The 25916-nt window shown below is 38.7% G+C and overlaps 1 protein-coding gene across 4 annotated transcripts in view; it reads left to right on the plus strand.

The window, feature by feature from the left end:
* The window catches only part of BZW2 (basic leucine zipper and W2 domains 2), a 59507-nt gene extending 46811 nt beyond the window's left edge, over positions 1-12696 (plus strand). For all 4 annotated transcript variants that reach the window (XM_067042601.1, XM_067042600.1, XM_059074980.2 and 1 more), the window contains 5 exons: positions 752-922; positions 2996-3142; positions 4286-4424; positions 11436-11558; positions 12237-12696. In XM_067042601.1, the coding sequence (XP_066898702.1) occupies positions 752-922; positions 2996-3142; positions 4286-4424; positions 11436-11558; positions 12237-12265 (609 nt within the window). In that variant the 3' untranslated portion in view covers positions 12266-12696. The remainder of the gene's footprint in view (positions 1-751; positions 923-2995; positions 3143-4285; positions 4425-11435; positions 11559-12236) is intronic.
* Positions 12697-25916: the final 13220 nt, after the last annotated feature.

Consider the following 25916-nt stretch of genomic DNA (forward strand, 5'->3'; position numbering starts at 1 on the left):
AAGTGAGGTGAAAATATGAGATCAGCCATGGTGTGCTGCTCTTTTAAAAAATTTCCAACAGAATTATGTAAGGAATTGAAGAGATAGTAGGGCGGATTTAGATGAGATCTCACCATGAACTTAATTTAGAGCCACCATCATTAAGAGATACAACAAAAATTCCCTTTAGTTCTGAGCTGTTATTTTAGAATAATAGCAGCATTTTCCTTAATGAAATGCTGAATAGAGATCCTTGAGATGATAATAGTCAATGTTGTTTTCCTCATATTATCTCAGATCATTTCAGCATTACTAAAACTGGCTTTGGTCTGTTAACTCATAGTGAAGGAAACAGTGTGGTTAGTGATTTCAGTTTTTTCTAGTCAGTTTAAAATAATCCCAACGTTATTCAGGGTTATCATCTTATTTGTACTTAATTTAGCAACTTGAGCTCTGTTTTTGTACATGCTACACTTTGATTAAAGTAAAAGAAAAAGTAAGTAGCAGTGCCAAATGAGTGAAACTAGTTTATGTAAGTTGCTTAGCATTTTTTATTCTCTTTCTTTGTCAAATTGCCTAATTTTGGAAGGTACCTTAGCAGATGCTCAAGAAATATGTCCAAGATTTATTCTTTTGAAAAACTCAATCATTCTTCTTTTCTTCCAAATATGAGATTTTCTAAGTGCTCTCTTAATATGAAAATGTTGTCCTTTACGCTTGCTGAAATGTGAATGGCATGTTATATAATAGTCTCTGTTCTTTTCTCTCCCAGGAGCTCTTTCCCGTTAACAGACAGAGCGTGGATCATTTTGCTCAGTACTTCACTGACGCAGGTCTTAAGGAGCTCTCCGACTTCCTCCGAGTCCAGCAGTCCCTGGGTACCAGGAAGGAGCTCCAGAAGGAGCTCCAGGAGCGTCTTTCTCAGGAATGCCCGATCAAGGAGGTGGGGACCATGGATTGACATCACTGCAAACCCGTTTAGCGAGAGGGATGATGTAGCCTGTGCAGCCCAAGCTTTAGTTCCCTTAAGGAGACCTCCTTTTGTTTATTGCTATGAACTTGAGGCCCTTTTCGTACCATTTAAATGAGCTCGATTTCAAAGTATTGATTCAGACTCCTCCAGGATGTTCCAGAAAATAATGAGTATTTCCACACAAGTGACTTATTTACCAGGTTGCTATGGTTGTCAAAATGTTGCGTCTGTTGAATAGATTTACTCTCCACTAGCAGTATACCTCGATTTATGGTGGTTTTCCCATTTTATTGCAGATTACATAATATGGTTAAGGACTGGATTAATATATATAGGTTTTAATTTTAAGACAAAAAAGGGGTGGTTTTGCATTCATATCATGGGTAAAGATCAGTTGGACCAGTGGCTCATTGGATCCCACTCATAATAGTTGCATATTCACATAACATAAATACTACCTTTTTGTATAGCTGTCTTTCAAATGGCTATGATTGTATCTTTTTTTTCTTTTTTTAAAGTCCTGCCTGAAGAAAACTTCCTATTTGAACTTTAAAGACTTTTACACGATAATTCAAAAATTGCATAAAGAGTCCTTTCCTTTTGCCACTTACTCCCAAGTCCCAAATCCTCCCTCTTCTGCATGCTCACAGCCTTGCAAGGTACCTTTTGCGGTTTAAGACTGGAGAATTCCAGACTGATGCTGTCCAGCAGGTGGAGGTGTTGGTCCTAAGTCTCATGGCATTAAGGTCAGCAATATCTTCAGTCATCTTTCTCCAAGCAAAGAACTTGAACATGATTTAACATGGGGGAAAAAAAAGCAAACCAAATAACACTGTGATACCTTTAGGTGCAGAGATGTCACCTTTCTTTGCAGCTTTTCCCAGCCCAGCTGGGGGACTAGGACTTCCCAGTTCCTTCTGTTCTCAAAGGCTGCTTAACCCACAGCTGACCCCTCTGTACCCCAGGCCAGCAGGAAAAGAAATCAACATATTTTCATTAAAAAAAAGGAAGGGAGAAAAATAGTTGTACTGTTCACAAAGTAGTACACTTTGTACTACTAATACACATAATACACATAATATTGATATTATGGTTTTTAATCACTTCTGAGGCCCTCACCTCTATTTGTGATTCTAGTCAAAAGGAGGAAGATTTTTCCAAACAAGTTTAATATAAGATACACTGTTAGGCAGATTTTATTCCATACGATCAGGTTTTAGGATACATTTGCATATTTAAAAGTAATTCTGAAGGAAAAATAGCCTGCTGAGTGTTGCTGCTTTGATATGTATCATATTTTTAAAAGTCTTTGCACTTTACAGTTTATTTACATGAGGCATGGGGATCATCAAAAGCTATGATTAAAGAATGAATTGCAGGGCTTCCTTGGTGGTGCAGTGGTTGAGAATCCGCCTGCCAATGCAGGGGACACGGGTTCGTGCCCCGGTCCGGGAAGATCCCACATGCCGCGGAGCGGCTGGGCCCGTGAGCCATGGCTACTGAGCCTGTGCGTCCGGAGCCTGTGCTCTGCAACGGGAGAGGCCACAGCAGTGAGAGGCCCGCGTACCACAAAAAAACAAAACAAAACAAAGAATGAATTGCAGAGAATGCCTTATACAAACCCAAGACATTTTTCAAGAGGTTTGAAGTTAAGGATCGGAAGTAAAAATTCACAACTCTGTTGCCTTCTTCAAACTCCAGAAAGTCAAACTGGCTTAAATAATCTTTGCCCTGCTTTACTCAAAGGGCTTCCTGCCTGTAAAAGAATAGCCCCTAAGAAACCATGATTCTCTCTTTTTATTTTCTATTATTCAGCACCTCCTATCCAGAGATAAGCCTATTAATTTTGGGACTAAAAATAAATCTGCTTTGAGAACAAATCATTGTGTTTTTCCTGCCTCTCGTAACTTGATAGTATATGCCAGGAAGGGAGGAACTGAGCAGAATATCTGTCTGCCCCTAACCTTTTACTGATCGGGCACAGTGAGAGGGGAACTCCCCATCTGTCTGTTACTCTCTGACTCCTTTTTTTGTGAAATTTAGGTGGTGCTCTATGTTAAAGAAGAAATGAAGAGGAATGATCTTCCAGAAACAGCAGTGATTGGACTGCTGTGGACCTGTATAATGAATGCTGTGGAATGGAACAAGAAGGAAGAGCTCGTTGCCGAGCAGGCCCTCAAGCATCTGAAGGTACAGGGTCCCAACAAGGCACAGTCTCGGCTGCAGGCCAGCTGCAGCTCTTAACAATGTGGTAGATGGGTTCTAATCATAATTTGACCACACTCAGTCGAAACATGTACTTCCTAGTGCTTTTCTTTTCAAATTTGCCAGTACCTAAAATGTTTCAGATGTAAGAGCTTATGAAATACCTAAGGGTAAGTTCTTGCTAAAAACAATGTCAGAAAATCAACAGAATAGTCGTATTTTCAATATTTAAAGGGAAATATAGTCTTAACTATTGGTTCTCTTTCTACATGACAAAAATTCTTAATGAGTATTTTTTAAGTAAACGACAAGCTGACATTAGAATTTGAAAACTGAGTAGTGGTGGAAGAAATCAATTGATTGTGTAAATTGTATATTTTTATGGGGAGATACATATGTTTTTGCTTTTATTGTCCTCTCCCTATAAAAGTGTCCTAAGACAAGTGGAAGACTTAGAGCCTGCCTTCAGAGTTTACACTTGAATTGGGAAGTCAACAGGTACCTAGTTGATACTAGGTAGGATGTAAATTCAGATAACTCTCAGTATTTAGGAGGACAGAGCAGTGAGTAGCCTATGCAGGTTAAGTTGACCAGGGAAGGCTCAGAGGAGGGGTTAAGTGTTGAGCTGAGTAGGTCTTAGAGAAAACAATAGCCAAACATCAACAACTGGAAGCCAAGGTCATTTGGGACGAAGGGAACAGTATGAACAAAACCATAAAGATGACATGGGAGGGGTCTGGGATGTTTAGGAAGGAGACGCCCACTCTTCCAGTGGCAGAGCCACACTTCAGTGATAGAGGGGTCACAGCAGCCCTGGGAACCTTTGGAACTTAGGAACTCTGTCTTATTTTCACAGGACCCATTAGACAGACACAGTAGCATAGCAGTTATCTTTAATATAGTCAGCATTTCATATTTGGTTTCTTTTACTGGGTACAGTGAGAGAAATCTGGTAAGATGCAGGGATAAAAAATTCATTTTGATTGGTCGCAATATTAGAATAAAATAATCCTCAAAGTGAAGATTTTCTAAGCAAACCTCCAGATTATTGTTATGATTCAAGTGGTGTCAGCCCTGCCCTGCACCTCCCACGAGAGTAAATGGTTTTACTCCCCACTTCGGTTCCAGCAATACGCTCCACTCCTGGCTGTGTTCAGCTCCCAAGGGCAGTCAGAGCTGATCCTCCTCCAGAAGGTTCAAGAGTACTGTTATGACAACATCCATTTCATGAAAGCCTTTCAGAAGATCGTGGTTCTTTTTTATAAAGGTGTGTATCCATGTCGTCCTGCCACTATGTTTCTATGTTTTGTTGAAGCTTTCTGAGGGACAGAGTAGAGGGTGAGGCAGAGGGGGATATAGGTTAATGATAGTCTTTGAGTTTTAGTGATGCAGCCATATTATGTAGAGAGAGAAAGTGCAAACACCATAGACATGCATGGCCTCAGGAACCAGCCTGATTAGGCCCCTGTACACTTGTCACTGGTGGAAATTGCTAGAAGACTGGTGATGAACTAATAATTTTGGTGGGGAGGGATGGTGAAAAAGACTGTAATTACAAAAAATAAGGTCTGTTTTTGAATTGTAAGGATTAGCTATAACGATGATTACCAAATGTTTACATACAGTATGTTCATACCTTTTCAGATGCCATAAAGCTGACTTTAAAATTACTGAAATAATTAGCTTTTCACTTTGTATTTTAGTTATTTGGCCCAGCCATTCTCCTGTTTTCCAAGGAAATGGCTATTTTTAGAACTTCACATTTACTGTCTTGTTATTGTATTTATAAGGATGAGGTTGCCATGACAACTGGCACAGCCAGTTTATTAAAAATGAATGCTATTAGGGTTTTTTTTTAACATCTTTAGCTATTAGGGTTTGTTTTTTTGATTGATTTCCTCATCTATTTTATTTTATTTTTTAATTTTTTTAACATCTTTATTGGAGTATAATTGTTTTACAATGGTGTGTTAGTTTCTGCTTTATAACAAAGTGAATCAGATATACATATACATATGTTCCCATATCTCTTCCCTCTTGCGTCTCCCTCCCTCCCACCCTCCCTATCCCACCCCTCTAGGTGGTCACAAAGCACCAAGCTAATCTCCCTGTGCTATGCGGCTGCTTCCCAGCTATTAGGGTTTTAACTGATCTCAATCTCTATACCTATAGTACATGAAAAAAATGATCTTGGACTCTTCTTTGGTCTAGGTTTTTGTAGTTTTATGAGGTGGGGGGAAAGGAGCCCTTAAGAAATGATACGTTTTGAACATTATGAAATGTTTTTTAGAAGTTACTGCTATCTTAAATGGCATAACACAGAAAAGGCTAAAGTATAAATTAATACCAAGCAGATGTTTCTTTTCTTTTTGATGTGTTCTTAAATTTGTCTATCTTGAATGACAAGTTGGGCATTTGGAATGTAAAAATTTTACATTACTGATTACTAGCTATTTTTAAAATGTTTAATAGCCTTGCACAAAGAGTTTTAACTGGCTATCCAGATTCTTCAAATGCATACATATTGCCCACAAGGGTTTGGGTGATCTTTTGCTTTCTCAGTACTAAGGTATTTGGCACAATTTCCATATCAGTGGGAGACTGTGATACCTGCCAAGTCCCATTTGAAATTCAGTAATAGGTGTTTTTCTGTGGAGAGATCTGAACTGGCCCTCTTGGATGTGGTCATGAGATAGCAATGCCCTAAAACTAGGGCTTAAATGATACCCAGGGTCATGAGATAGCAATGTCTTAAGTCTAGGTGACCCATCAGAACCAAACCTGCAGGTCCTATGGCCAACCCACCTGTGGTACCCAGGAGCCAAGAAGGAGGAGCAGTGCCCCCGCAGCCAGTGGCCATTCTGTCCACACCGGCCACAGCTGGCCCCATTTTAAACTGGTAGAGAGGCCTGTGGGATAGGTTTCACATTCGCTTCATGAGTGGTCAATATTTTACACTACAGAAAAGCAAACTGTTTATAAACTAGCTGCCTAAGCACATAATTTCCTTTCTTGTTGTTTAATAGCCAACCCAACCAGTATCTCTTACCAAATCCTTGTTTTTAACTGAGACGTAGTTGTTTGAGCCTCGTCTGCAGCAATACCTCATTTCATTATTATACTTAATTCAAAAAAACAAAAAATAAATTGACTTTTTATCAGTAAAGGCATTTAAGTGGCATATAAACTATCAAAATCCTATTCTTCAAATTTCTCATTTTAACCGTTAATGAATGCCAACATCCTTCTCCATTAAACTTTTTATAACAACTACGAACAGCTAGCAAAACTGATTGCTTTATTTCCTATTCTTCAGCCCCGATGCTAATGAACAGTGACCTGAAATTATAAAATAACCAAGCAGTGGGCCCTGAGAAGTAAAAAGAAGAGGCATTAGCTCTTCCTTAGGCCGTTGATTAACTAGGTAGTCAGCTTTTTAAAATAGACTGTTTCAGTTAGTAAGGTCTGTGGCAAGTATGAGCAAGCCCAAGGGAACACAGGAGGGTAAGTGTCAATAACAGTTTTATTCTGGCTCAGTTATTTGGAAGTGAAATCAGGAAGCTTTTACAAATGGAAACCTAAACTATATCACTGAAAAGTTAAAACTAAATGTCATTTGCTAGGTAATTTCATAATTTTCCACAAAATTATACATACAGGCTTTTTTTTTTTCAGTAAAATAATTGCATTTTTTTCTCTTGAGAACATGGAACCCCCAAGGAATGATTATTCCATACTACTGTTAGGAGAGTTACTGTGTTTACCTTCCTTTTTGAATAGTAGTGGGGTTTTTTTTTTTTTGCTGTCTGCGGGCTGCTCACTGTTGTGGCCCCTCCCGTGGCGGAGCACAGGCTCCAGACGTGCAGGCTCAGCGGCCATGGCCCAGCCGCTCCATGGCATGTGGGATCTTCCCGGACCGGGGCACGAACCCGCGTCCCCTGCATCGGCAGGCGGGCTCTCAACCACTGCGCCACCAGGGAAGCCCTGAATAGTAGTTTTTACTTTGACCTTATTTCATCCAACAAACACTTGTGCACCTGGAGACATATATTTCATTTGTTTTTATGAGGATTTGGGTGCTCTTGCTGTGTATTTCATATGCCTAGGAAGGCTTGAGGACAGCATGTATTAAAGCACTCCTTTCCCAGTGCTCATGTGCATGTGATTCACCTGGAGAGCTTGTTAAAACAGATTCCCCAGGGATTCTGATTCAGTGGCTACAGCATTGGGCCCTCAAATTTGTGTTTTAACAAACTTCCAGGTGATGCTGTGACTGTTCATCCGGGACCACTGGTCTAAAGGGTATCGGATGCGAGAAGTGACAAATCCCATGAACTGTGGTAACATGGTTAAGATTATACTTATCATTAATTCCATACACACATATACATTTTACAAATATCAAATAGTGTCTTGTTTGTTTCTTTTATCTAGTGATGTGGATCCCTTGACATTTTGCTTTTAAGCAGGTTTTCAAAAAATGTAATGGAAATCATTTCTTCTTTCTCATTTTAAGTCTCTATTACATACACCTATCTTACTGTATTTCCAGAACTTGAGGATAACAGAAACATGAGGGTATGATTCCTCATGTCCCCTTTGAAAACCTAATTACTTAAATGAATGATATTATTAAAAGATTTTTAGATGTTTTATATAAAAAACAGTGGAATAAAAATGAATAAACTTTAAATAATAATGCTTTTCGGCAGTGAAAGGAGAAAGTGGTGATTGGTCACTTAGTGAAGATTTACTTTTTGTACTAAAATCTAGATTTTTATATTTCTAAGGCAGTAGGAAAAATAGTAAATCCATCACTACTTTTTAAATATCACATTATTCACTTTCTAAAATAATTTTCTTTCTTCCTGAAGCTAAGTACCATAGTCTCAGCAGGTAGGTCTGAAAAATATATAACTACCTTCTCAAGTACCATTAGTATCTCTTTCATGGCTTTTATTGTTTGCAGATATTTCTTAGGTTAAATTCTGTTCCTCACGCACATTTTTCTAAAAGAAGTTTCTTATTCTTGTTCTAAAAAAAAGGTTATTTGCCTTCTCACCATATAGTGCCAGCTTTCTTAAGGTAAATTATTTTTGACTTGTGTCCCTATGTGACACTGCTAATAAAAAGTACTGAATTTTCTAAGTTCCAAGTGACACAGTTTTCAACTTAAATATTTAAATAACTAACGTTACCTAAAACTTTGCACTTCTCAAACCACTTTTACAATATTGTCTCTTTGACCCTCATGAAAACCCAACTTTTGAATTATAACTCTACACATTGAGACATATTTAGTTTTTCTCATCAAGTTCATTGATTTGTACATTGTACATTTATTGAATGCAAACTAGGTGGCAAGTCTTATGTTATTAATGCTGGGAATGAGATGATGAACAAAATAGTCCTTAACTTCCTAGATTTCAGAGTGTAGAGGAAAATCAAGAATCAGAATCACCCTGTCAGTGGCGAAAATAAGGCTCGTACAGATAGATGCTGATGAGGAGTGAAAGGATGATAGAGGAGGGGCCCCTAACTCAGAGCTGAAGCTAACTTGGAGAAAGAAAAAGGAAGGCTCTCAAGGGACACAAGTATTTCACTGGAGATGATGAAGAAGTTGGCCACATCGACGGGAGAGAAGTGTACTGTAATGTGAGGAGGTTCTGTGCAATCGTAGAATGTCTTCCTTTCTTGCTGTACTTTTACTGATCCTCCGTATTCTTAGTATGCATTTTGGGAGATCCCAACGCTTTGTCATTTTCATCTCCCAGTTATAATGAATTCCTCTCCCTACTTTTCCTTAGTGGGAAAAAAATGTTCTCTCTCTTCTTCATTTGTCAAGGAGTTCCTTCCTTTTTAGATTAGACTTCTCCCTACACAAAAGTTGACTTTCTTTTTGGTGTTCGTGCTTTGCCGCAAAGTCGCCCTGTGTAGGTGCTTATTTCCCTTCTTTATAATTTCATTCCCCTGGGACTAGAAATTTGGTCTTGCAGCAGGTGTTTATTACTAAATTAGCTTCTAAGAACTCAGCTCTGCACAGTTTTGTCTGATTTTCAGTGGATGAGAAGACATCCTATAAGTTATACCTGTCATGTACTGTCCTTTTCACAAGCACAGTCACTGACCAGGATTCTAGTAGTTGCATGGCCTCTTTCGGCCTCTGTGGGGCAATAAAACTCTCAACCTTCAGAGAATGAGCTCTCAACCTTCAGAAAGAAAACCTGAGACAGAGTATCGCTAAACTACACTCTCCGTTGCCTTTCCAACCTGTACATTGTGTCATAACATGATTCATTAAGGCGAGGATAAAAAAGAATTTCTCTTTACATGTTTAATTCTATGTTTTGTTTTATAATATTAACAATAGCAGTTATATAGTACATGCATATAATTTATAAAACAAAAAATACACATATGTTGTATGTACACAATCAAAATTGTCTTACTGATAGGGGAGCATGATCAAAACAGTTTGGAAATTATTGGTCTAAATCACACACATTTTAAAGATGTCATAAAAACAAATTATATAAAAGGGACTTTAAAAATCCATGTTTGAGGGCTTACCTGGTGGCGCAGTGGTTGAGAATCTGCCTGCCGATGCAGGAGACACGGGTTCGAGCCCTGGTTTGCAAAGATCCCACATGCCGCGGAGCAACTGGGCCCATGAGCCACAACTACTGAGCCTGCGCGTCTGGAGCCTGTGCTCCACAACGAGAGGCCACGACAGTGAGAGGCCCACGCACCGTGATGAAGAGTAGCCCCCGCTCGCTGCACTACAGAAAGCCCTTGCACAGAAACGAAGACCCAACACACCCATAATAAATAAATAAATAAAATTAAAAAAAATGTTTTTAAATAAAAATAAATTTTTTAAAAAATCCATGTTTGAGCTAATTAGCATTCCTGAAAGGTTTCTGCAAAGCCATCTTACCCAGTAACAGGTCACTTCGTTGAGCTGTAAAGCATCTGCTCCTCATTGGTATGAAAACTGGACTTTGATGGCAAGAGGTAGGAGAATCCTTTCATCATTGTGAGTGGGGAGTGTGGAGCTGGAAGCACAAGAAACTAAAAGACTAGAAGCTAAGAGTCATTCCTTAGGGCTCCTGATTATAATTTTTATGTCTAGTCCTTATATATAAATAAATCCAGACTTCCTTCTTCCTTTGCAAAATGTAGTGTATTTAATGACCAAAATAAAACAAACTTTATATTTTCTAAATCCATTCATGGGTATTTTTAGTCCATTTGACCTCTTCAATTGACTCCAAGAGCCAATTATTAATTTAAAAAAAACAAAGTTTTTGTTATGAAAAGATCACTGAGGTTTTGAATGAAACCAGTATCAAATCATTTCTCTTGTTTTTATAAGTTAAAGGTATATTTTAACTGCAAAAACATCATTAGAATGATTTATCAGCATTTGCAATGGATTGGGCAGGTGTTGGGGACAATAATAAATCCTTTTTATCTGTTTTCCATCTCTTTTCCCACACCAAAATCCCAAAATTAGAACATTGGCAAAGTCTGTAGGCTATTTTTTTCATATTCCCCTTTCTATTCTTAACATTAAGTATCCTAAATTAATGGTAACTTGAGGGTATCAAGGCATATTTGTGGAATTTAGAGTTCTAGGTAATAGTTAATAGATTACACTTTTTGTTTCTCTCCTAACAGTGTACAAGGAAAACATTACTCATGTGATTTAGATATTGTGCTGTGGGAAAGTAAATTTAGGACTTAGCAATAGAGTAATGTAGAACTTTGGATTATGTGTGTATTGGTCCCATGGTACACCCAGGAAGCTCATCATTATATTTAATTATTAACATTGTTATTGCATCCTGTCTACATTTTTTTTATTTGCTTTTTTTTCCTCCTAAAGTAAATCCCCTTAAAAGACCAGTCATTTGTGGTTGCTGCTTAATCAAGATGTGTTTGCAGTTGGTGGCAGGACACAGAGTGTTCTGAAATGCTGGAATTGATGACTCATTGGCAAAATTACAAAATAACCTAGTTTCCTACCAGCAAATTAGCACTGTGAGATTTTCAAGTCCCATCACCATCACTACCCTAACTACTAAAATACACAGGGCACTGCGCTGTATGGAAATAAGCTTGGTTCGTGTCTTCTGCTAGGTTTCAATACAAATTTCTTTTATCAAATAGCTTTAATATTTGAAGTGATTGCTTTCTATTAAACTATAAGACATGAAGTTGCTTTAAAACATGACATGTATGTAGTAACTTTGACACCTTTGATTTGAAATTGCAGCTGACGTGCTGAGTGAAGAAGCAATATTGAAATGGTACAAAGAAGCCCATGTCGCCAAAGGCAAAAGTGTTTTTCTTGACCAGATGAAGAAATTTGTTGAGTGGTTACAAAACGCAGAAGAAGGTATGATTCCATTAAACAACTCTGGTGACCATTTAGCAAATCCTTTCTCACTGTAATTCAAAATAGCTCCCCCCTCCACAGATTTTTCTTGCCTTTCTAAAACTAAAGTTCTGAGGTGTGTTCCATATCAGACATTTTGTCCACCTCTTAGCCTTCCTTTCTGAATCAAGGCAATGAAAATTTCTGCAAGGTAAACAAAACAAAACCAAAACCTCTTAAATTATTCCTAATTTAAGGGACAAAGAGGAAGAAATAATCAGCAGCTGTGAAAGGAAAAAAAATACATTTGGCTTAATCACATTTATGGGATTAGATCGATTTTTATAGCACCTTTACCAGTAGACTGGTGTTTAAAATGGCAATACAAGTTGGAAGAACAATAATGATGAGACTTACTCCAACTAAGCATGAAAAGTTGCAGATCCAGAAAAATATAGTTTTAGTCACCAATAATATTTCTGAGCATGTTGCATTTTTAGAAAGGTAATTTTGTTTAAAAGCAAAAAGGAGCAAAAGTTTGCTGCCTGCCCTCCTATATGAGTCTCTTACCTAGTAAATAGATCCCTAGGCAAAATGTCTTTTTTAGTGGGGGAGGGAGATAGAGTAGAAACTCTTTCATGACCTATTTAAAGGTGTCTCAGAAGAAATGACCTGACTTTTCTCTTTCTTCTCTCCTAGAATCTGAATCTGAAGGTGAAGAAAATTAGATGGCTCAAGAAGCACAATACCTAGGTCACCACACAACACTCTTACTGGGAATGCTGAACCATTTGAGAAGAGAAACTTGGCTTCTGTTTTCACAAAGGAAAAAAAAAAATAGGATAGGCTTCCCTTGTGCAGAGGGGGAAATGGTTTTTGTTTTTGTTTTGTTTTTAAATGGAGCCCTGAGGCATCAGCTATTATACTTGGGACTCTACCTCTCACTCACTATATGCTAACTTAAAGCCATTCAACAGGGAGTCCAGTAGGTGTCTGAAATTAAATACTCCACAGACTCCTCTTTTTTAGCTGTATTTTTCAGGTACTGTGTGGTGAATGCCCCACTGGTGTCTATTACAGGGCCACTTTGGTAGTTGTGTATCTGCTTGTGTATGTGATTTGACAAACCAGTTTTTTAAAATAAATGGCTTTTTAAAAATCTGGGCTTATATTTTCAGAGCTTTTATTTCTTTACTGTCCTGACTTCTTACACAGATGACACTTAAGTGTTAGGCTTTTTTTCCCCATCCAAAATGCTGAATTGTTCTTGTCTATGAAAACACTTCTGTTCCTTTTATCATCGTAACTAATACACTTCACTTATCTTTGTAGTGAAATAGATATCAACCCCAAAATACAGGCACATAGCAGTAATAACAAGAAGTGATATTATTAATAATTATTGTTATCTATATATGAGAATGTCATTTCCATTACACAGGAAATAATAAGGATAGAATAACTGCAGCCAAGAATGACTGGAAGCCATAGGATAAAGAGCTTTAAAAATATTAACTCATCTACCCCAATATGGTACACTGCCCTGGAGATGAAAACCACATGGTACTAAACAAAGACAATTCTAGAATGCATTACCTTTATAGCATAGTCCCTTGAGAGAAAAGCAGGAAACCGAAAGGAGGGCTATCTGATTTCTTCCAGTCCATCAGTTCATGGCAAGCCTCCATCATCTACCTACCCTTCCACCTATCTAACAATTAGAACTATGAAGTTCAACGGTAGTCACATTATAGAGTGCATATGTAATGTTTTTATCTGAAGTGAAAAAAATGAATAATTTTCATTGAAAACAAAGTTGGCAAACTAATCTGACAAGTGCTGACTGCCAATTAGGATACGTGACAGGCACACTCGATAAATTAAGTTCAATCTTCATCTCCGATGTTTTGACGAGTATCTTTAAAGATAAAATAATGCAAATTACATTCAATTTGTAATAAAAATTTTATGTGTCACCTTTTATGTATTTTATATTTAATTTTATGTCAGTATGTCCCCCTTCATTTTAGGGGATCGTGTGTAAAACATGCGAAGGACACTGCAGTAGAGGATATTTGACTCTGCCCCACTGTTAACAAAGGGTTCACACTGAGACCTAGAAAAGTAGAGTTGTCCAAGGTCTTAGAGTTAGTGACCAAGATGGAACTAAAAGTCCCACTTGTGAGTCCCACGCCTTTGCTCTTTGTTTCCTATATTCTGCTGTCAAATTATTTATGAGAATGTAAGTTTCTACAGTTCAAAAATTTTTTCAACTAGCACTTCTATTGAATAAACATCTGGGAAATCAATTTTGTAGCCTATAAACTATAGGAGTCGTAGAATACTAATACTTTTCTAGCGCATAATATTTTTCCCAAAGGAACTTAAGATAGTGATTTTCAGGTAAGCAAGCATTGGGGGAGAGGGAGGCTGCTTATTAGCAAGAACTTAATGGCAAATCATTCAACCAAAGCCCCTTCTTTCTCTGAAAGACAAGTGTCTCTTTTTCTTTTTAAAAATAAAACTTGTCCTAATTAATAAAAGTAATTACATTAGTTATCTATTGCTACACAACAGATTATCCCCACATTTAGCAGCTTTAAACAACATATTTATCCTATCAGTTTCTGTGGTCCGGATCTAGGAGCAGCTTAGCTGGGTGGCTTCCAGCTCGGCCTCTGCTGAGGTTGCAGTCAAACTATTGGTTGGGAGTGCAGTCCTCTGAAGGCTGTAGCATCTGCTTCCAAGCTGACAGCGGTTGTATGATCAGGCCACTCAAGATGCCTGCTCTGTTACTCTCTCTACATCCCCTGCTCAATCAGTCCCTGCCTCACATGAGTGACCTTCCCTCCTAATCATAGTGTCTAATCAGTAAATGCCTGCTTGACCCTGGACCCAGCTGGTGATTGTTCTGAGCTTTAGATCAGAACTCTACTAAGATAGTTTGAGAGGGGCGTGCCCCTCAGTTGGTTTCCCTGGTAACCAATGAGCCAACCTGACATCAATTCCCTCTATAACTGCTAACCTCCCTTTCCCCCTGGTACGGAAGATTGCTGCCGCGTCTTGCCCTGGTGTTCTGCTTGCTGTCTGCTGCATACCGTGGCGTGTCACTCCAGGACTTTGCTTCAGACAAGTAAGATCCCCCATCCATTAAACCATTAATGTCCCTGTTGCTGCCTCGGGGCTCTTTCTTTGGGCTTGAGGCTTGGGGAGTACAGGGCTTGCCAGCCTGTGGGGTGTAGCCCAGCAGCAGTGGTTGGTGGACCTCAGCTCCTTGCTGACTTTTAGCCAGAGACCTGAGTTCCTTAACCACAGTGTCCTCTCCTTAGGCTGCCTGAGAGTCTTCATGGCCTAACAGCTGGTTTACCCCAGAATGAGTGGTCTGAGAAAGGGATCCCTGGGAGGAAGCCATCTTTAATAACCTAATATTTGAAATGACCTCCCATACATCCCATGTACACATTCTTCGGGTCACACAGACCAACCCTGGTACAATGTGGAAGGGGTGTGCCTGAGGTGTGACTAGCAGGCGGTGGGGAGAATTGTGGGCCGTCTTGGAGGCTGGCTTCCACAGTAGTACGAATCTACATACTAAAATAGTTCCTGGCTAGGTTAAAACTGTATGTTAACCATATAGTTTTTCATCTGGATAGATTAATGTTAAAACAATGAAAGCACAAAAGACAATTTGGAAATATCTTTATAACTGTGGCATGGGAAAAGCATAACACAAAAGCTAAACAAACCTGATTATAAAAAGTTAACACTTTTTCTCTGTATTGAAAGATATGCGTAAGACTTGGGCAGGGGCAGGAGAAGGAAAGGGGAAGGAGAGTTTTTTTCGTTTTAATCTGTATAATTGTATTTCTTTAGAAAAAGCATGCAATATCTTTATTTGAATTTGAGGACTAATACATGTTTATTTTGGAAAATATAGAAAAGCTTTTGGAAGAAACTAAATACCACATAATATTCTGCCACAGAAATGAGAACTTCTAATGTTTTTATATTTTTACAGATATGGTTTTGCTTAGTTCTTTGAAAAATTAAGTCCATTCTGTACCAGTTCTTTTATTCTGCTCTTTATTAAGTGGTATTTGATACTACATCAATAACTGTCCTTCAAATACATGATTTTAAAATATATATAATTGGTATGGATGAGCGTAATTATGACTCTTTATGTTCAATATAAGGTATTATATAAATTTTTGCTTTTAAAAATAGCCATTTAAAATATTCTTACATAAGTCTTTGTTCATCTTATGGTTATTCAGAAAAAAATAGAAATGGAATTTGGGTCAAGGAATTTAAATAATGTTAACACAACGTGGTCTTATTTTCGGAATTTGCAGTTTATACATTTGAAGGTATTTAACTCCCAGGCAATATCATTTCAACAAGAAATTGAAAAATTATCTGTTAACCTCTAAAAATATGAAAGTTTTAAAATTCTGGAATTCAGGTCCCATTTGTAAAATTCTAGAAGTGGGGAAATTAAAATATTTCATTGTCAAGCCAAGAAAAGCAGCAGTCTGGAAACACATCATGTCCTGCATGGTTATAGACTCATCTGGTTTGAGCCAAAGTGGTGTCCCTGACTCAGTTGATTCAGCGTGTCTGACCTCAACTGCTCCCCGCTAATGGCAATTATTTAACACTGTCTTTCTGAAAAATGATAGGCTTCAATGTTCCTCCTGATAGATGCCTTTAAACTGCCGTGGCCCTCTACTTGTGGAATAGATGGAAATAAAATATTTCTTCCGTGAAAACTTTAGAGTGAATCTTTGCGTCCTTAAAGTCTCTACACCTTGGTTTTGTGTGTGTTTCAACTATATATTGAACAAGAAAGAAAAACGCATAGTCTATGGATTGAATAGAAATTAAGTACACCTGTGGGAGCAGTGCTCAAATAAAGAACGTAAACATGAGCAGAGTCCCAGAAGGTGCTGCCTCCCAGCCTCCACTTTTACCTCCTCGAGGGAAATCATCATCCTGAGCCCTGACAGCATAGGTTCATTTGGCCTGTGTTTGAGGTGGCTGCATACAGTATTGTTTCGTTTGTGCCTTCTTTCATTTGACTTTACCTTGTTTCGTTGTCTTTTTTTGTGTTTAATTCTTTTCTGGTATGTGATTAAGCACACCCGGTCAATCTATGAAAAATAATACGCAGCTCTTTCAGCAAGAACATAAGAAACATGAGGACATTATTTTTTTAAAATTTATTTATTTTACTGATTTATTTTTGGCTGCGTTGGGTCTTCGTTGCTGCGCACGGGCTTTCTTTAGTTGCGGTGAGCGGGGGCTTCTCATTGCGGTGACTTCGCTTGTTGCAGAACACCGGCTCTAGAGCACAGGCTCAGTCGTTGCGGTGCACAGGCTTAGTTGCTCCGCGCGGCATGTGGGATCTTCGCGGACCACGGCTCAAACCTATGTCCTCTGCACTGGCAGGCGGATTCTTAACCACTGAGCCACTAGGGAAGCCCCGAGGACACTATTTTTTAATGAACCAAAATGTTGCACTATTTTCTTTTGGCGCAGAGAATAATTCCTAGGTGCATATCTGCTTCTCAGAGATAGTTTTGGAGTGCATATATTTCCTCATAGTAGTCATTACGAAAAAGAAAATTATCCCTGCCTTCTCTGAAGTAGTCCCATTTGATATGGGCACGATAGATTCTTTAATCAAATTAGAAATTCTTGTGGCTTCAGCTGGGTGTCCTTGCTCCCACACTTTGCTGCTGTGTAAGCAGAGGAGTAGAGAAATGAACTTGGAATTGGTTGGCTTGAACTTGGAGGCACCATTTTGTCATTAATTAGCTGTTTAACTTAATTAGCAAGTCACTTAACTCTTGGTATTTACTTTGCTTATTTGTAAAATAAAGGGCTGGACAAGATCAGTCCTTAAACTGGGTCTCCATGGTTCAGAACATCCAAAGTTCAAAGCAAAACTGTGCTTTCAACAGTTTCTCAGATTCTTAGTTCTGGGATCTAAGAAATGTAAAATTTAAGGAGGCTAGATTGCTGGTTCTTAAATCTCAACATGCATCAGGACCACCCAAGGGACTTAAAATTGATTGTTGATCGCACCTCCCCACCTCCACTGAGTTTCTGACTCAGTAGGTCTGGGACAAGGTCTGAGGACAACTTCTCGGTGATAATTGATTCCCCTGGTGTCAGGACCACACCGAGAACCACCGAGCCAGATGGTTACCAAGGTCCACTCCTGTGCTGACTTCTGCAGTCCATTAGGTCTTCAATAAAGGAGGTGGGTTGTATTTTGGTCATCACTGGATCTCTGATTGTCATTCAGCATAGCTTCCAGGAAGTTGGTGTTCAGGAAATGTTTGAATGAACAAATGTGTATTAAGAATTCCTTTTTAAAGGGTTCATCAGAAATTCATCCTAATGTGTTCCTATACCTTCTTTAAAAATTTCAGCATTGGGAACACAGCCTGACTGCTACTTGGTGAGAATTTGGATTAATGTGCTGGATAGAAATCCATCATTATTGATTGTATCATTCTGTGAAACAGCCAATAAAAGGTGGGGCTATAATTTATAAAATGATCTGACCCTATCATTTAGTTTTTTCCAAAAGAAGCAAAAATATTTTCTCATGAGGATTGTTTAGCTAGGCTCTGCAGCAGTACATTTGTGGGTGTTGACCACACAATGTTGACCAACTGTGACCCCCTCAGCCTACCCTCTCCCTAGAATAGACCTAAGAAAGGGAAATGCTCACTGGGCTAGATCACTAGTTTTCAAACTTTACTGTGCCTCAGAATCACCTGGAGCGCTTGTTAATTACAGATTGTTGACAACAGCGCCAGAGTTTCTGATGCAGTACACCTGGGTTAAGACCTGAAGATTTGCATCTCTAACAAGTTCCCAGGTCATGCTGCTCCGGCTGAACTAGTGACCACAGATTGAGAACCACTGCACTAGCTGGTTTCTAAACCCTTGGGAATAGGCATGTTGAAGCAACCCAGCCTCACAGAATGGGAACTTGGTTTAGACTAACTCAAAAGCTATTGAATTTCTATAATTTCTTCCCTAGCTCTCTCAGGCTCCTGTCTCCTCTGTATCCTTAAGTATTCTGAAGAGGTATGAGAGAGTTTGAAACATTTCAACTCAGACAGTCTTGACTTCTTGCAATAGAAAAAATCCTTTTGAGTAAATGCTGGAACCTTTCTTAACATTCTCTTTCCCTTTGAACAGGAAAACCCAATGGTTTGCTAAGTGTAGACCCCAGACCAGCAGCATCAGCATCAGCATCACTTGGGAAGCCGCTAGAAATGGAAATTGTCAGGATCCAGTCCAGACCTGCTAAATCCAAAACTCTAGGGCTAGACCCAGCAATCTATTTTAACAAGCATCCCTGGTGATTCTGACCCATGGTTAGGTTTCAGAACCACTGGCCTAACTTAAACTTCAGGTGTCAGATTATCTTGAAACACATCCCTAAAAGACTTAAGGGTAGGAGGAAAATTAGAACAAAGGCAGGACCAAGCTTTGGCACAAAATAAGGGGTTACTGAGAGGATAGATTTCACTGCTTTTGAAGGCTGGATCAGGGACTGAAAAATATCTCTGGGGGCAAGCTGACCTGGAATGCTTCAGGGAGGCTTTTATTTTTTCCCTTTTTTTTTTTTTTTTTTTTGCTAATTTAAGAGAATAAAGGATGTCAATGCCTTGTAACTATATAACTCAGACCAAGCTATGAAAGTGGCTGTTAGCTAATAAGAGCTCATTCCCAAATACATGAGAACACCTTCTGAAAAGTTATAGTTCTTCTAAAAATTGGTTTTTTTCTCAATTTCTTATCTTCTTACTGAGCAATGAACTGAAAATGTATTTGGATTTTTTTTTTCTTCTTTACAGTAGCTTACCATGGATAAGTACAGCAGCAGGTTTAGTAGGAATAAGCAGCACATTTTCTAAATACAGTAGAATCTGGAAGATGGGTATTCTCAAATAGACTTCTGGATAATAGAGAGGAACATAGGGGCAACAGACTAGGGAAAGATGAATTTTATATGTACATGCATATGGGGTCTAGATAGGAGGATTACATTTAGGCTAACTGGCTTGTGAACAAAAGATTTTAAAATTGTGATGCCATATTAATACCGAGGATAAAATAACAAATGAAATTTCTGATCATTTATCTTTCTTTTGGCCAAAACTTTAAAGGTTTTCCATGGATTTTAGAAAAGGTATTTACTTTGCCAATACAGCCTCTAGTCTTCTGTTCACATCAAAACACATCATAGTTCATGTCTGTTGATTCTGTTCACAACAATTCACATCATAGTGAATACTAAATGGCTTCTGAAATATTATGAACTGTGACAATGGCCCATGAGCTATTTACAAGTGCATTTTAAAATTTCCAGATATTTGAGTTTTTCTAACATATTATTTTTGCTGCTTTCTGGTTTAATTTCATTGTGGTCAGAGAACTTGCACAGCTTTTACATTTATAGAGGCTTGTTTTACAGTCATACATTTGGTCTGTCTTGATGAATGTACCACATGCTCTTGAAAATAATGTGTAATCTACAGGTGTTGGATGGAATGTTCTGTAAACATCAGTGAGGTCATTGTGGTTGATGGTGTTCAGCGATTCTGTCTTTAATGATTTCTTTGCCCAGTAGTTGCATCAATTGCTGAGAAAGGGGTATTAAAATCAACTCTGGTTATAAACTGTCCATTTCTCTCTTTAATTTGACCTATTTTGCCTCGTGTCTGGGAAGCTCTGTTATCAGATGCATACATATTTATGATTATTATGTCTTTCTCATGAATTGGCCAATTTTTCATTAGAAAATATCCATCTTTACCTCTAGTAATAACCTTTGTCTTGAAGTCTGCTTTATCTAATGGTACAACCACTCCACCTTTTTAAGGCATACTATTTGTTGGCATATCTTTTTTCATTCATGTCGTTTTCAATCTGTCTTTATATTTAAAGTATGACTCTTGTTCACAACATAACTGAGTCTTGCTTTTTAAAAAATCCATCTTGATAATCTCTGCCTTTTAGATGGTGTGTTTGGTTCATTATTGACCTAGTTGGATTTAAGTCTACAATTTTAGAATTTTTTTCCCTATTTGTCCCCTCTGTTTTTAGTCCTCTTTCCATCTTTTCCTGCCTATTTTTAGAATTAATTGAATATTGTTTAGAATTCCATTTTAATTTATCTGTTGCCTTCTAGCTGTACCTCTTTATAATTTTAGTGATGGCGCTAGGGGTTAAAATGGACAATCTTAAATTTTCAGTTTAGAGGTACTATTGTTATACTTTGCATAAAATATACAATACCTAATAACTGTATAAGTCTATCTACCGTCTCCTCCATTCTTTGTGTAATTGTTATCATATATATGACATCTATAAATATTATACACTGCAGAATACAATATTATTACTTTTCATTTTCAACAGTTCTGAGTTTTTTTTCTTTTCTTTTTTTTGCGGTACGCGGGCCTCTCACTGTTGTGGCCTCTCCCGTTGCGGAGCACAGGCTCCGGACGAGCAGGCTCAGCGGCCATGGCTCACGGGCCCAGCCACTCCGCGGCATGTGGGATCTTCCCGGACCGGGGCACGAACCCGTGTCCCCTGCATTGGCAGGTGGACTCTCAACCACTGTGCCACCAGGGAAGGGAAGCCCCTGATTTGCCATTTCTGGCACTCCTCTTCTTTCATGAATATCTGAGTGTTCACCTGGTACCATTTCATTATAAAACAAAATCCCAAATTCTATTTTTACAGTGTGTAGAGGTATAGATCTGCCCACATTCTTCATTATGAAAGAATATTTTCACTGGATGTAGTGTTCTGGGCTTGCAGTTTTTAACTCTCAGTGCTCAAAGATCTTGTTCCACTGTTATGACTCCATTTTTTCCAATGAGTGGGGAAGGTGGTTGGGGAGGGCTGGGGAATTCAAGTCATTGTCCCGGAACTTCCCCGAAGCTAAAAGGTACACATAGACATAGCTCTTCTTAGATAGTATACATATCATTCTTCTGAAAAAAGGGGAGCGGGACACACTCACCAGGTGCTCTTCTCTTCCTCCAAGTGTCAACTCCTCCCATTGCTTGTGTCCCCACCAGTATCTGCCTGATTTTTTTGTCACTCTCCAGTGCCTTCAAGTAATTATTTTTCCTAATGTGTTTAGAGTTTATATCTGTTATCTATGGGGAGTTCAGTCTTACAGAAATTAGCCGTTACCAGAAGCAGGACCTTGAACAATGAATTCTTTAGGGATCTTATTGACCAGCCCATCACTCCAGCTTGCAGCTGTAGTCACACAATACCGACACCTATCCTTGTTCATTTACATACTTATTAGACAGATGTAAGCTTTTTTCGATTCAGCTACATTTGCCTTTTAAACACCCTGGGAAAAGTCTGTAGCCTCCACATTTGGAGAGCTAATTTAAGGAACGATTTATCATGTTGCTGTTAATGGCTTAAAGTGGGGTTCAGTTTGCCCCCAAAGTCAAGAGAGATCTAGGAGATAATAAAGGAGAGTGGTAGGACGGGAATAAAACACAGACCTACTAGAGCATGGACTTGAGGATATGGGGAGGGGGAAGGGTAAGCTGTGACGAAGTGAGAGAGTGGCATGGACATATATATGCTGCCAAATGTAGGGTGGATAGCTAGTGGGAAGCAGCCGCATGGCACAGGGAGACCAGCTAGGTGGTTTGTGACCACCTAGATGGGTGGGATAGGAAGGATGGGAGGGAGGGAGATGCAAGAGGGAAGAGATATGGGAACATATGTATATGTATAACTGATTCACTTTGTCATAAAGCAGAAACTAACACACCATTGTAAAGCAATTATACTCCAATAAAGATGTTTTTTTTTAAAAAAAAAAGTTTCTGCTATGAACTTGGCATCTGACTATACCACACTCAAACAGTAATTTACTTCCTACTCTGTGCTAGATCCTAGTCAGATATGTATGAAAGTCGGCTAACTCATGTTCAACTTGACTGCTCACAGCTCCGAAGAGAAGGCTCTGGTTCCAGAAAACCTTCATCTTAGATTACCATCTCTGTGAAGTATTAGTTACTTTGGCAGAAGTAAGAAAAATCTAATGTTTTGTAAAAATCATTGTAGGTTCTGTAGGAAACAAAAATCTCTCTTAAAACTTAATCTGGAGGACTTCCCGGGTGGTCCAGTGGTGAAGACTCTGTGCTGCCAACGCAGGGGGTGTGGGTTCAATCCCTGGTCAGGGGACTAAGATCCCACAGGCTGCGCTGTGTGGCCAAAAACTAAAAAGGAAAAAATAAAAGAGCAGCTTAATTAGGAAGGCAGGTATACTCGCCACCATAAATAGTAATAATAATCAGGGACTGGAAATTGGTGTCATGGGAAGAGAGAATTCCTTTTGGTCATAATTTATATCACAAAAGTAATATCAGTGAATAAGCATCAATATCACACCCGGGGTGGGGTGCAGTTGTCAGGTCTCTTGATAGTTTTGTATCGTTAAAGGCACCTTTAAAACCTAGTATAACTTCTTATGTTCTAGTTGACAGAAAAAAACAAAAAAAAATACAAATACTGGCATATTTCCTGGTAATTGTAGTATCACCTCTACTGGCAGCTTGTTGAAAGCACTTAAAAATAATGATGATAAACCACTGTAGAAATAGATTGTGGGTTTCATTACATCCCAGAACTTCTTCAGTGAACTATGATATCAGGATATAAGGATACCAAAATCTGTACTGGTTAGAGTTCTACCAGGGAAATAGAACCAGTAGGATATGTATCTATATCTATAGATATAGATATAGACACAAAAACACATATATACCTACATGGGGACATATACACTATTTTGCATGGACGCTACATGGAATAACAAAATTATATTATTTAATCCCTTTTTAAAGTGCTGAAAATAGGACTTCAGTTTGTCTTCAGATTAAAATAAAATCTCCAACAATGTCAACGAAAATCTATAAAATGGATATTTTAACCTTTTCATTCTTAAACATATTCTACAAAACTATGCTATGTTTGAAGTCTGCAGTAAATGGTTTTGGAGACATTTAGTCTCCAAGTGCGTCAGATTGGGATTCAAAAGACCATGGTCTCAATTGTTTTTTAATTTAAAAAAAGAGAGACCAGGTCTCTCTGTTCTTCATGCTTATCTTCTCTTGATGGATTTCTTCTTGGCAAATCAGAGGGTTAGACATGATGACCTCTAAGAACACAGATCTTTCTAAGTGTCTGTGATTCCATAATTCCATACATAGGAGCTGAGACTTGGAGCTGCTCTAAAACTGCCTTCTGCTCTCTTTGAACCATATCTGTATGCTCTCAGGATCCCTAAAACAATGGTTGTAATAGGAAAATTTAATATTTGCCAATGTCGCAAATCACAATTTTTTTTTACATGCTCCATCAAATTCATAAAAGTCACTGATAAATTCCTCTACCACACTATGGTTAAAAATAATCATTTAAGTCAAATGTGAATTCCTGAAGTTGTTTGAGTTAGATGAAGTCCAAAGGCTTATTTATCTTTTTCGCCTTGTGTATATAAACAAGTTATTTTCCATATACAATGACCAACAAAGTTTCAAGCAAATAAACTCCCAGGAGGTTTTTATGATTTGTGTATTGTTTTAAATGTGGGGAAAATATTCGTGTTCTTAAAATCATGCTGAAAATAAAGAATGATTCTAATGGTAAAAGATTTGCTAGTTACTAAATGAATACAGTAGATGTCTCTAAAGATTGGACTGCAAAGTATGTTAGAAATGTGTACACTCGGGAAAATTACACAGAACTCATGAAAGAATGTACTGCTTCTGGAAAAAAAAAAAAAAGCCAGCTGGCAAGGGCTTGCCAAACAGTGGTATCAAGGTAGCTCAGACAGGTAGTTACAGCAAGACAGCCCCACTCCCATGGGAAATGTATGTGCCATTGTCAATATCAGAGTTCCCTACTAGCATCTCACTTTTGCCCTGGGGGCCAGTCTTCTTTCCTTCAGACATATTTTCATAATGCAAAAATGAAGAGGAAAGGGAACTCGGGGTATAGAGAATGGAAGGGATGGGAAAAGGAAGAATTGAGGCTGTTTTAATGAAATGCTTGTTTCAGTGACCCACTTACTATTTGTTCATCTCTGTTAGGAGTTGGCCTCAGAACAGGGTATTGTTTCAAAAAAAGTAACAGCCCATTTTCCAAGAAATATGGAGTAGTTTAGATAACTCACTGTACCTTTCAGTTGTTAAAAACTCAGGTAATATACTTGATTTGTCCAACACAATGGCCAACTAAAGAATATGGCCTCTTAGTGTCCATTTGGGAAGGCAGCTATGCTCTCTAACGTACCACTGACACTGCACGTACTGGTGTCTGTTTTGGATGGATTGGGTTTTCTTTTCTTCACTTTATAAACACTGATAAAGAATTTTAAATGTAATACACATCTTGCTAAAGATCCAATTTTTGAAACTGGATTGGAATGTTTAGAGGTGGTGCTGGCTCACAGAATTGCAGAACCCAGAGTGAATGAAATGTGACTTCATGCCTTAAAAAAAAATTGATCTCGGGCTTCCCTGGTGGCGCAGTGGTTGAGAGTCCGCCTGCCGATGCAGGGGACACGGGTTCGAGTCCTGGTCTGGGAAATTCCCACAGGCTGCGGAGCAACTAAGCCCATGCGCCACAGCTACTGAACGTGTTCAGTGTTCTAAAATCATTTTGTTGTGTAAAAATACTAATATCAGACTTTAAGACACTAGGAGGGCTTCCCTGGTGGCGCAGTGGTTGAGAGTACGCCTGCCGATGCAGGGGACACAGGTTTGTGCTCCGGTCCGGGAAGATCCCACATGCCGTGGAGCGGCTGGGCGGGTGAGCCATGGCCGCTAAGCCTGTGCGTCCGGAGCCTGTGCTCCGCAACGGGAGAGGCCACAACAGTGAGAGGCCCACGTACCACAAAAAAAAAAAAAAAAAATTTGATCTCTTACAGGCCATCTTTCAGCAGGATTTTAGCAGAAAGTGCTGTAAGACATGGACACACACACACACACACGGAGCGGCTCTGAGGTCATTATCTTGGAAGGTAAATGAAGGATAAGATGAAAAAGCAATCACAGAATCCAGCCCAAGAGAGTGAAGGGAGACAGAATAATATTCTTAATTCTACATGGAAGGAGAAGCAAGCCACAGGCAATCTGGGCTCTGAACCAAATAGGAGAGAGGATAATCAGAGAAAGCCTTAAAGATCAATATTTAATTAAAGAGCATAAGAGTATTGCAGTTAGGAAACATTTTTCATATCAATTTGGTCTGATAGTTCCAGACTTATCTCAGAGCAATACAGGTTCAAGATGAGTTTACTCC

This window comes from Kogia breviceps, chromosome 9, assembly GCF_026419965.1.
Source record: "Kogia breviceps isolate mKogBre1 chromosome 9, mKogBre1 haplotype 1, whole genome shotgun sequence".
NCBI lineage: Eukaryota > Metazoa > Chordata > Mammalia > Artiodactyla > Physeteridae > Kogia > Kogia breviceps.